At 37.8% G+C, this 12491-nt stretch overlaps 1 protein-coding gene across 1 annotated transcript; it reads right to left on the bottom strand.

Moving 5' to 3' along the window:
• Positions 1-8222: 8222 nt before the first annotated feature.
• Positions 8223-11681, bottom strand: LOC131064220 (probable polyol transporter 4). The gene is made up of 2 exons (XM_057998302.2): positions 11293-11681; positions 8223-10030 (listed from the first exon to the last, which is right to left on the bottom strand). The coding sequence occupies exons 1-2, from the start codon at positions 11465-11467 to the stop codon at positions 8553-8555; spliced, it is 1653 nt and encodes a 550-aa protein (XP_057854285.2). The 5' UTR covers positions 11468-11681; the 3' UTR covers positions 8223-8552.
• Positions 11682-12491: the final 810 nt, after the last annotated feature.

Genomic DNA, 12491 nt, shown 5'->3' with positions numbered 1-12491 from the left:
AATACTAGGATTCCATACCTCACTGCGTGAGTTAGGAATCTCACCATGTAGAGCATGGAGCGAAAAAATAGCATCATCATGCACAATCTGCTTGCTAAGCAGAGCTCAAACACACTCATCCTGCTCTACCCTTGTGTTATCATCATGCATACCCCCAGTGATAATGGAACCACTGCTACCCTCAGATATTTTATTACTTCCAGCATCATAAACTCCATCATTAATTTTTTCAATCTTTATATCCCTTGAAGTAGCTTCTTGTGCCTCTTTCCCTGCAAATGCTGTATATAGCTACCTTGCAAACACGATGGCACGGTCTCTACCTGAAAGCAATTGCAAGTAATCTGATTTTATCACTTCAAGTGCTCATCTAAGTGTTTGCAAACTCGATGTTGAGACTCCATCCCTAGGCCCATTTCGTCCCTCATCAAAGTGAACTATCCAGATGAGGTATTCAATGGATTTATCTATGATATCAAAACAAGCTAAGGTTTGTGCAGCTTCTTCCTCTGCTGAGTACTCACCTTCAAGAGCTGCTCCAAGAGGTGTAACCTGCTGAGAATCATATATATTCCCTATCAAAGCCTCTTCCTCATGGCTGCAAGTTGCACTTTCCAGTGAAACTTTTCTCCTCCACCTTTAAGAGTTCAAACTCTTGGTGTGCTTCCCCGTCATTGCTGATTTACAATCAGCATCATGCTCACCTACCATATTTGTTAAGGCAACAATCTCATGGAAATCAGAATCTTCATGTACTAACTCTCCCACATGAAGTTCATCAACCGCTCTTGTCACCTCTTCGTCCTCCAAATTTGTTGTATTTTGAGTGTTGCATCTTAGTTGATGATGCCATAGAAGATGGGATTTCTAATTGCGTTGAAGTAGAATGTAACAAAACAAATTCTAAACCGAATTCATCTACCTGATTTTTTGCTTTGCATAGTGCCACTTGGTAGTCTCTAGGGTGTCCTTAGTGTTCAAGAGCTCGAAGGTAAGGGTGACTACTTCTTCCTTCTTCCTCAAGGCCTTTGAATAAATCTCTACAAGATCGAGGAGATGATCTCAATCTGAAAGAAGATATAGATAATCTGATTTCATTGTTTTCATCCCTTTCTTAATCACCTGCGAATGTGAAAATTCTTCTTTGAGTCCCCTTTATCTCTTCTCTAATTGGACATCCTAAAGGTGCTTTTCAATCATCCCATATGTTTCATCAAACTGTGTTAGAGCTGCAACAATTTTATCTTCGGTGACTTTCAACTAACTCTCCAACTTATGTGAGCCACCAGGTGTATGAGCAAAATCAGATTTGTATAATGAAGTCGTTGGTTGTCCTTGAAGAACTTGGCTATCTTCTATGCCACCTTCTCTACACACTTGTTGATTTGGAACTAGGGCAGCATTAGTCCCAAATACAAATCATCATCATTTTGTGTCAAAGCACACATAGACTCTAATGTTTCATATTTAAATGTCACACTAGATGATGACATGTATTCCTCATGAAAAAAGGACGGGGCAGCATTAGAAGCACACGCAACATCATCCACAGAAACCTTCATTTCATTGATTTTGTCTAGCACAACCTCCACGTTTCCTGCCAAGAAACTTGCGCAATCATTACCTGAAATAACAGTTGATTCTTGCTCCTTAGAGATCACTACATCATTCTGCTGCAACCTATCTCCCTCAACAGTGTTCTCTTTTCTTGTGGTGCATGCCTAAACACATGAAGAAAAAACTTTATCCTCAGCAAACAATTGATCATTCTGCTGCAATAAAACTGTATTGGATTCATGTATTTCCTGATGAAACTCTTGAAATGATGGCAAGAGGTTTCTAGCAGTAGATAGAAAATCTTCTTGTTCCCCTCTTCAAACCATTTCACCTGTGCACAAATGATTAGGCTCCCAAGCCCTTTTGCAGGAAAAGCAGAGATTTTGCTTCCTTAAGTCATTCTTGCTCCCCTTCTGAATTTTTTCTCTGGAAGAACCCTTTTCATTTGCCTTGGGTTCTAATGTTTTATTTTTAAACTCTCCCTTATGCTTGGATTTTAACAGTCTTACGGTTACCATACCCCTTGATGTCTGGGTCATTCATAAATTCGAAGAGTCCTTCTATCAGCTCAAAAATTGACTTACCAAAAGTATTCATCTTCCCTATCTATTATACTACTCACAAACTCCACAGGATGGCAGGTTCTTAAGCTCTGATACCATTGAAATATCCCATCCTATTCTGGATATTTAATATCGGACTTTGTCTTTCTGATTTTTTTTTGTTTTTACAAACAATTTGCTTGCAAGCTTGAATGCTTAGCTTCAGATTTGCAGGTAATGGAATGTGTGACTTTAATTGCAAATAAGAAAACTGAATAACATATGATTGCTGCAATCTTTCAAAATGAGCAGTAAATATAAGGGAATATGATAAATATCATTCATATATTTCTGACCTTGAATTACTAGGTTGCCGGTTCAGGTTCGGGTTCGAAGAACCGGTACGCCAAAATTTTGAAAAGGGGTTTGGATTCGTTTGGGTTTGTTAGTACAAAAACATGTAAATTATATATATATGCAGCCTATAAGCATGAATTAAGACTAGCATGTCACATAGCATCATATAAACAACAAAACCAACATAAACTTGTAATCATAGCATCATGATCATACCATACCAGCATCATATACATCAAGTTTAATATCAAAATCATAAAATATTCAAGTATCATTGTTTCAACTTTCAACAATTTAAAGTTTGATCATCAAATGGATTCTCTAATTCGTCATCCTCATTCTCCTCCTCCTTATCATTGACATTGGCATTAGATGAATCGATGCCAATGCCAATGACACTTGCACTTGCACTTTAAGTTTGCTCGCTATCCAAGTCATCAAATGCAACAAGCTGAGAAGTGAAATCATCCAAATCAGTATGTTTTGGCTCCATATCCCACATCTTCGTTTCCCCTTGCTTGTAGTCATGTTGCTTGTGTGAAATGAGCCAAGTTAATGTTTTAAAACTCACTTTTAGGGTCATATTTTAATTTTTTATGTGGTGGAATTCAAAAAAAATTAAATTTTGCAAAAAAAAAATCCATTTTTGGGCTGTCAAACCCCTGGGTTCGACCTGGGTCCTCTTGGGTTCGACCTGGTTCGAACCAGGCCTGTGAATCACGAACCCTGTCCAAACCACAGGCGAACCGGACTCGAAACCCGAACCAAGACCGGACTGCACCAATACCAGGGGTCTAGGGGGCCGAACCCGGTAACTCAGTTGAATTACATGTAACAGTGAGCAGCAAACATCAGCTCTACGTCCTCAAATATTAATGAAGTTCTGAAGACAATGATAGTGAACAGCAGCAAGAAGTAAACATCTTGAATCCCAATAATACTCAAAATCCCATTCCCATGTTCAAAGATTCCATAATCATGATAATAGAGGTTTCATAATTTAATTTTCTGTTGTAAGAACAAAATTATTGCATTTAACTCTGACCTGTTACAAATCACAGAATTTTGGAACTAATTCTTTCAAATGTTGGGACTGCAGTTTATTACAAACTGCTATATGGAATTGCCCTTCTTGAAAGTGCTGATTGCAACTCCAAGAATGGTCCACACGCCATCTAGAAAGAGTCCTTGGTTTCCTTTTCAAAGTATTACGAAAATATGGCAACTAAACCTCCAAATCTGAAGCGATATGTCTCCCACCTACAAATAAACTTCAAATCCTTGCTGATATGATTTTTCCTCCTTTCAAATCCTCCGGAGAGATTTCCAGTTGAAACCTCAAAAAGTCTGAAAAATGAAGTGCAATGAAACTGTTATCACAAAAGCTCGCACCCTTGCTGAGCTATCAACTCAACAACCTTGTGAAACATGGAAACAACCCCGTAGTGTGGGACCTTGCGCAAGGGGTTGAATCTCCGGAGAAGGCCGACTTCCTTCTCAATCCAAGTGCAGGTATTGAACCAACTCATACTTCTAAACTACCCTAACAGCTTACAGAGGAAAAGGGAAGAGAGAAATGCTAAAAATGAAAGGAGGTGATGCACCAAGATAAGAGAATATTCCTCTCCCCACCTGAAATGACACGAGGAATCAACTGAAATACCCAAGAGATGCACAAACTTCAGTTGCATGAGTGACCCAAACGCATGTATGGAGGTTAGAATTTGCTAAGTGTCAAGAGGGGAGAACGATTCCCACAAGTCACACTTAGAAAAACAAGTTAACACAGCATATATGGAGAGAAGAGCCACAAAACATACACTTATGATGAAGGTAAGGAAACATACACAGCATGCATAAGTTGAAGGAAGGCAAGAATGTAATTTCAATTCATTCAAAGGCCAAAGGCCAAACTTGCAGTTGCAGAAATGCAAAAATAATTACAAATCTTCAAGAGAAGAGAAAGAGCATAGGAAAGCTCAAGGCAGCAGGGAGAGAACCCTTTACAATGAGGCTTAACAGCGTTATATAGAAAAATGGTTACAAGAGTGATCATGACCCCTGCATGTCAGTCTGAGAGTGCAGGGAAGTGCATGTACTTGACTTTTGTACATGCAAGCAACCTAGCCATACCCACAAAAGGCAACCCTGAGAAGATGGATTGATTGACCTTCCAAAGTCAGAGTATGCAGACATGACATAAGTCACCACAACAAGCATGGCCCCGTACTTCCGTTGATGGAAATCCTACCAAAAAACATTAAATGCACCCCTGTGGCTCCACAAAAGAAGGTGCATAAGTCAACAAAACTATCAGAGCATTTAAAGCCTTGAGTGTCGAGAACGCCATCCGGAAGTGTCGCCAGACGGAAAGAAGTCTGGGGACTTCGGAAACTCGAGTTCCCGAAGTGGGGAAGACAAGGAAAGAACTTCGGAACCTCGGGGTTACGGGGAAGAGGAAAGACACGCAGCAGGGAACTTCGGAACCTCGAGGTTCCGGAGCTCCGAGGAACGGAAGAAGGGCTAAGGAAGGAACTTCGAAACCTCGGGGTTCCGGAGTTCCAGAGAGAAGGGTAGGCTAAGGAAGGAACTTTGGAACCTCGGGGTTCCGGAGTTCCGGAGAAGGAAGAAAGAGAGGCTAGGAGGGAACTTCGAAATCTCGGGGTTCCGGAGTTCTGGAGAAGGCAAGGGAAAGGAACTTCGGAACCTCGGGGTTTCGAAGTTCCAGGAAACTGAGAAGGAGGCAAAGAAAAGGCGGAACTGTGCAAAGGAACTTCGAAACCTCGACGTTCCGGAGCTCCGAGGAACGGAAGAGAAAGGGAAAGAAAGAGAGGAACTTCGGAAACTCGGGTTCCCGAAGTTCCGGGAAAAGAAAGGAGAGGCAGCAAAGGGAAGGAACTTTGGAACCTCAAGGTTCTGGAGTTCCAGAGAAAGAAGAAAACGAAGAGGGAACTTTGGAACCTCGGGGTTCGAAGTTTCGGAGAAGGAAAAGCAAGAGAAGGCAAAGAGAAGGAACTTCAGAACCTCAGGGTTCCGGAGTTCTGGGGAAGAAGAACATGAGAAGGCAAAGGGAAAGAACCTCAGAACCTCGAGGTTCCGAAGAAGGAAGAAAAGACCAAGGGAGGAACTTCCTCCGGACAAGGCAACACTTCACACTTCATTATTCTTCTGCTTTCTCCCTGATCAACTAGGGCAGCACTGGTCCATGGATCGTATCTCTGATCGGTTCTTACTGATGGACCAAGGGTGTCATAAAATGACAACAGAAACCAAAAATGGATTTTGGTTTTCATCCAAACGACCGAGAAACTCCAAGGGTTTCCGTCCTCAAATTTCTTACAAATGAATCTAGAGCTCCCAAGTTCTCAGGGAGAAAATAAATTAACCAAGTGTATCTCAAATGTGCTCCCAAGTAAATTTTTGTAATGCTCTCATCCCAACGCCCTAATTAGGGTTTGCACATTTTAAATTATAAGTGACTTTTAAAATTTATAATATCCAATGCACCATTAAAAGTCACTTTATAAAAACTTTTATAAAGTTGCTTTAGTACATTACTTTATAAAGTCACTTTATAAAAACTTTTATAAAGTTGCTTTATTACATTACTTTATAAAGTCACTTTATCATTTTAAATTACATAAAATTAAATAACATAAAGTTAAATATTTAATTTAACTTTATTGTTCAAACATTATTTAATATAATATCCATAAATCTCCAGTTGCCATGATGCTATGAACTTCTAGAATAACTAACTATCCAGAAATAGCCATGATACCCACTGATCATCTTGTGACTTACTATAAATAGTAAGTATGAACAAAAGTGCCCAAAAGGAGCTCTAGAAGGTACACACAAACCCTGTTGACTGAAGATGTTGCATGCTAAAGCTGGAAGGAGACTGAACTATGACCAATTGCTAGAAACAGTGTTTACTTTAAATAGTAACTGCTAAAAATAGTAAGTCAACCCAAACTCCCAACTGACCAAATGATGTCGAAACTAACACTTACTAAAAATAGTAATTCTTAGACCAGTTGCCCAAAATCACCCCAAAAAGTGTCAAACAGCTCCAAAACATTCTTTGAGAAACTGGAAATCTCCAATAATAGGCCAACCCTATCAAAATTGGAAGGCGTAAAAATGGGGACATTACATCCCCCTCTCATTTTAAAAGTCTAATCTCTACTACATCTAGCAAAGTTCAAATAAGATTCCTATCATTCAATCAAGCAATTCAAGAAGAGATCTGCATTCAAGGAGTAAGGCATTCAAGCATATAAGTTTGTTACAAAAATCATGATCAACTACATTGTGTTTCTTCATGTTGAAATCATGCATTAACATGTTGCGGGCCTTCACTTCATCACATCAAGCCTTGTGTGAGATTCCATGCAAAGAGTTTCATGCTTAGGTAATATTTGTCAATTAAGCATTTCATTACTGGTTTAGCCTCTACTTTTGCAAGGACATGCACACTTTTTCATCATCATAGCTATTGTGGAGGTGGGAACACCAACACGGGTTTTGACTTAGGCAAGCCCCTATATAGTACAATAACTTTTTCCCATTTTTCATGTGTGTAGGTTCAGATTTGACAACAAAAGTGTTACAAGAGTGCAAAGCAAACAATTAAAGGTTGTGACAAACTTCAAAGAGGCGAATAACCCTAGACTAATTCACTTGGCGCCCTTGTCCTACTGCTCTGGGTTGGATTTCTCGAAGACAGTGTTTCAGAGCCTCCTGATTGCATTCCTGCTCACCTTCTTCAGTTGCAGACACCTTCAGACTAAGGCAACCAGCACCCATGTCCGACACTTTTTTCTCTAGATTTTAAATCTGGGTTCCTCTCTATATCTTTACTCCAGATCTAGCTTGTTGTTTATGCTATTATTTCTGTATCTGTTGTTTATTGCTGAAATCAATTATTTTGTCATCATTGACCCTAGATCTCATACACACACTTCACAATCTCATTTCTTTTGCAACAAAAGAACATAACCTTAGTGCTCAGCTCTCCTCTCGAGACTGGAGCTGAAGCATATTTGTGTTCCAATGATTATGTAAAGAGAATTTGAGATCTTTAGTATTCATTAATAGGCCTAGATCTCATTTCCCTAAATATCAATCTATAGCATGCTTCAAGGCACGTCTCGTGAAAAACCAAGGGAGCAAATGAAGTCCTCCCAAGATATCAACCAAACTAGTATTAAATCAATACTGTGTGGATGAAGAGAGCGGATCAGATAGACTGTTCATGTTGCCATAAAATAAACACGAGGAGAGTATGTTGAGGATGATTTAGAAGATATAAATGGTGAAGATGTCAATGATCTGGTCCCCGATCTTCATCAAGCATAGAGTAGTCTGTTCTGTAGCATTGTTCTAATGTAAACTCTTTTCATTGCCAAATTTTTAAACTATAGTTTCATATTTTATAGTACTATATCCAGTTTGTCGGATCTGTAATTAAGTCAATGTTATTTTGGAATTGGCAAATTCATAATTTAGAAATAGTTTTTAATGTTTCAAGCTGTTATGATTTATAATTTCTGAAACTATTACACCCCAAAAGGTTAGTAGACCCTGATTCTGAAAACTGCATATCCAAACCCATACCTACTCCCTGGTAAAATGAGGCCTAACAGTGTGCAAGCAAAAATTAAAAAATTGTTCACTCAAGCATTTATTTCTAGACTCAATAATAATCCTTAGAAATCTGGGACGCAAATTAAGAATGATAAAATTACAACATCAAAGTGATTCTTGAAGAATTTTAATTCTCAATTTATAAATTTAGAAATTGTAAACAGAAAATTCGCAACAAGCTCCAGAACTACAAGACATAGAGACTAATTAAAATACAGATGTTCCTGTCAACGATGAATTTCACTTTGTATATTATATAATAAAATAAATTATAAAACATAAACTTCACTGTGTAGAAGTTATAACCTTCTCATGACTTACAGATGCCTGTGCAATGCAAATTAGCAATTGCTTTTGCTATATCCATCTTCTCACAATAACTCATTATACCTATCTTCATCTGCATGATGATTACAATTCCTTAAGTTCTCTTATTGCTGAAATTCAATAAGACGTTGGTATTTTAGATTTCTCAACAAGCATTGTTGTGTCCCCTAGCTCCAACTCACCCCCTTGTGAAATTCTTTCTGACTCTTCCTTGTTGAAAATTGACACAATCTCTTCTAGAGTTTTGCCTTTTGTCTCGGGTATGTAAATATATACAAACACTGCACAGAGGAGTGAGACACCAGCAAAGAGGAAGAATGTTCCAGCTATGGTGATTGAATGGGAGAGACTTAAGAAAGTCATAGAGATTACTCCACTTGCAACTCTGTTTACTACCACACCCAGACTAGCTGCTTGTGCCCGGAATCTCAATGGGAATATCTCTGACAACAAAACCCAACATATTGGCCCTAATCCAACGGAGAAAAATGCCACATTGCAGCACACTGCCAACATAGCCAAAAAAGAAAATCCTTGGTGGTTTCCTGATGTGTTCTCTATCAAGGAAAGACCCAATGCTAACACTATTAAAGATACAGTCATCCCAAGGGCGCTTGTCAGCAACAATGGCCTCCTTCCAGCTCTATCTATCAAGAATGTAGCGACCAAAATAAATGCAGTTTTAAAAAAACCTACTGCAACAGTAGCACCAAGAAGTCCTGCTTGACTCTGAATTCCAGATTCTTTGAAAACCACTGGACTGTAATAAACTATTGCATCAATGCCTGATGCCTGCTGGAAGAACTGAATCCCCAAAGCTATGATCAGCATCCTTTGCAATGGAGGAGTGGGCCATAAAAGTTCTCTCCAAACTCCTTCCCCATGATGTTTCTTTTGGAGAATTTGCGAATTTGGTACATCTATATTTTCATCTTGTTCCCCCAATTTCTCAACATTGCCATTAGATTCATTACCTCCAACACCTGCTGCTTCCATAATTTCTGCGAGTCTTGCATCTGCCTCACCTTGATCATCTGAGGTTCTTGCCAGTACAGATGCAGCTTCCTCAATCCTATTTTGCATGACAAGCCATCTAGGGGACTCCGGCATACCAAGGACACCTAATGCAAGGAAAAGTGATGGAACCAATCCCACGCCAAGCATCAACCTCCAGCTTATATGAGCTGGTAATCCAGAGAGAAAATAATTGGAAATGTAACCAAGAAGAATTCCAAAATTGATAAAAATCTCAGGAAGGGATGTAAGTGCCCCTCGGCTTGATGCAGGGGAAACCTCTGCAGTGTATACTGGGGCAATCATTAGGCCAAATCCAACCCCAATCCCACCAAGAAACCTGCCGACCATCAAAACAAAAAAGGAGGGAGCTAAACCCATTATACCTGCACCCAACATGCATATGAGACCTGTCAAAGCCATTGTCCATCTTCTTCCAATGGCATCTGAGGTCCTGCCTGCAGCTGCAGCTCCTAGAAGTGAAACTATGCTCAAAGATCCAACAAGCACCTCTATTTGTTCCTCGTTTATGTGTAAATCCTCTTGAATAAATATAATTGCTCCACTCATAACTCCACCATCTGCACAGCATCAAAAGAAGCATCTAATTTGTCAGCTTTGGGAATTCTCAAATCACCTACCAATTGAAACAAGCAGATGGCAGAACATGGAGTATTACCTTTATGTATCCTACGAAATCAAGAAGAAGGACAAGAAAAAAGGTGATACTTCATTGTTCCTATTCCAAGTATGAACAAGATTGAAATATTCAAGCATAACCAAACGAATAACTTACATAATCTAGTAAGCTTGCTCCCTAAGTAGCTAAGTTATTCATCTTGCCTTCCAAGCAGTTAGGTATATATTAAAAAATATTCTACAACTGAGGGATATGGTTTTAGATTATTCTGAAGTTGAAAGCAATCAATATGCAAATATTATGGCTAAACAATAGTATATGCATGTCTTTTGCTCCATACTCCATAGAACCTATAGTATCTGCCAAGGGCAATAATGAGCATTTTCATTTCCATTAAGAGTTGCTCCTTCAAGGCTACAAAGTCAAATGAACATAAGCGTCCAGGCACAAGTACTCTACCAAATAAATGACAGGTTTAATTTATTTGGACTACTGTACTCTACACTGGTAATCGTTCAATTCCTCTGTTTGAGAGAGGCTCCAAAGGCAAATGCCCTAGTCACTAGAAAACTTGGGTTCAAGAAATACACTCTAACCCTACCCACATATCCTGATGAGTCAAACCCTCATTCTATGCTCCAGAACCTTATCTTTTAAATCTTCGGTCCATGTACCTGCAGGCATCTAAAATTTCTAACTAAGCTAGGCAGAAGACGAACAACATCTCTATATAAAATGATATAAACTTAGTTTCATTTTTACTCACAATCGCCTAAGAATTGCAGATCTTGATATCAAAACACTACTTCGAATAGGGATGTTCAACTAGCATTTTGCCTTTGTTTTAAAGAACTCTGCATTCTCTTTAATAGGGCAAATAAAATTATTGAGGTTAGTAATGGGTGTTGTGGCCAGTTTCAGGCAGGGCCCTCAATCCGGGCCGCTCTAATTCGAATGTGTAACTGTAATAATGACTTAAAAAGCTCGCTTTTCAATCTATGCTCGCCCATCTCCATAGAGTGCAATTTCAACATTCAAAAAGAAAAACTAATGAAGTTTCCACACTTGATACTTGTATACAATTGTGTTAATGCAGCTGGCATTTAAAGTGCAAAGAACAGCTGGGTTTTACAGATCTGAAATGAGAAATCGATAATGTGTCTAAACTTTGTAAAAGAAGTAAAATGTTCCATACATACATACCATAGCCAAGCACGATAGAATTCATGGAGGCCAAAATTGCACAGGCAAGCACATATCTGTTCATGGACTTCTTCCCGCCAGAAGATATTGAATGACTATTGACAAGTTCATATTTCCCAGTAGGAAGCTTCAAATCATTACTAGTATCACCATCTTTCTTGTTTCCCCAGCCCATCGTTATACTTTCTCCTCAGCACAACAGGTTGGTTAGATCTATCTGTAAGTGATTCTACTTTCCCCTTCTCATAGTCTCGCCATTGTCAGATATATAGTTTCAGACAATGTGGCTTCTTGACCAAATCAAAACATTAAAATTGACTGAATTCCCAAATCACAGGAAGCCACGAGGAACGTGTGAATTTTTTAGTCAAGAATAATAATATAAAACAAGCTTAACCTGTTACGCGTTAAAAAAGCAAGCTTTTAAGCCTCGTGGAATTTTATTAAAAGTACAGATTTTTTTTAACAGACTGTAAGAATATATTAGTCAACTCTTCTTGATAATTGTTTTTAAGCTCCACTTGGAGTAATATAACGCACACGAGGTAGTTTATTGAATGAGTAAGCGAATTTTAATACAAATTATGTATTATTTTTGTCCTATTATTTTTGTTCTATTCATGAGATAATGATATTAACTATGTTAAGATAGATGTATTTAAGAAACATATATTATAGTATATGATAATAAATTAAAATGTATTATTTTTATTTTTATTTTTTTGAGAGAGTCATCATATAAAGTTGTGGAAGAAAAAATCAATTATCTAATTTTAAAGTATTACAGAAGTAAAGTCTCTAACTAAATATTAATTACTATCAAACATCTTTCAAAAGAAGAGTTGAACATAATGAAACATTTTATTAGTTGTGATCTTTGAAGATAATAATATGAATCTTTAAAGAAGTAAAAAAATCATCTTTTAATCTTATAGTAAAAAACATTTGATTTTTAAACTTCATCAAATAATTTGAACAAATACAATAAGTCTCATAATTTTAACAAACTACGAAAAATAAAATAAACTCTAAATTATTCAGAAGAATTTTCTATAAAACAATTACAACTTAATGTACCCAATAATATTATTTTGAAATAAAAAATCTATATTATAATAATACATATAAAAAAATTTAAAGACACTAATCATTTAAACATGCTCTCAAAATCTTATTCAAACACCAATCTTCATTTTAGT

Source organism: Cryptomeria japonica, chromosome 6, assembly GCF_030272615.1.
Source record: "Cryptomeria japonica chromosome 6, Sugi_1.0, whole genome shotgun sequence".
NCBI classification, from domain to species: domain Eukaryota; kingdom Viridiplantae; phylum Streptophyta; class Pinopsida; order Cupressales; family Cupressaceae; genus Cryptomeria; species Cryptomeria japonica.
The sequence above is the reverse complement of the archived record's forward strand: the minus strand, read 5'-3'. Positions and strand labels throughout refer to the sequence as shown.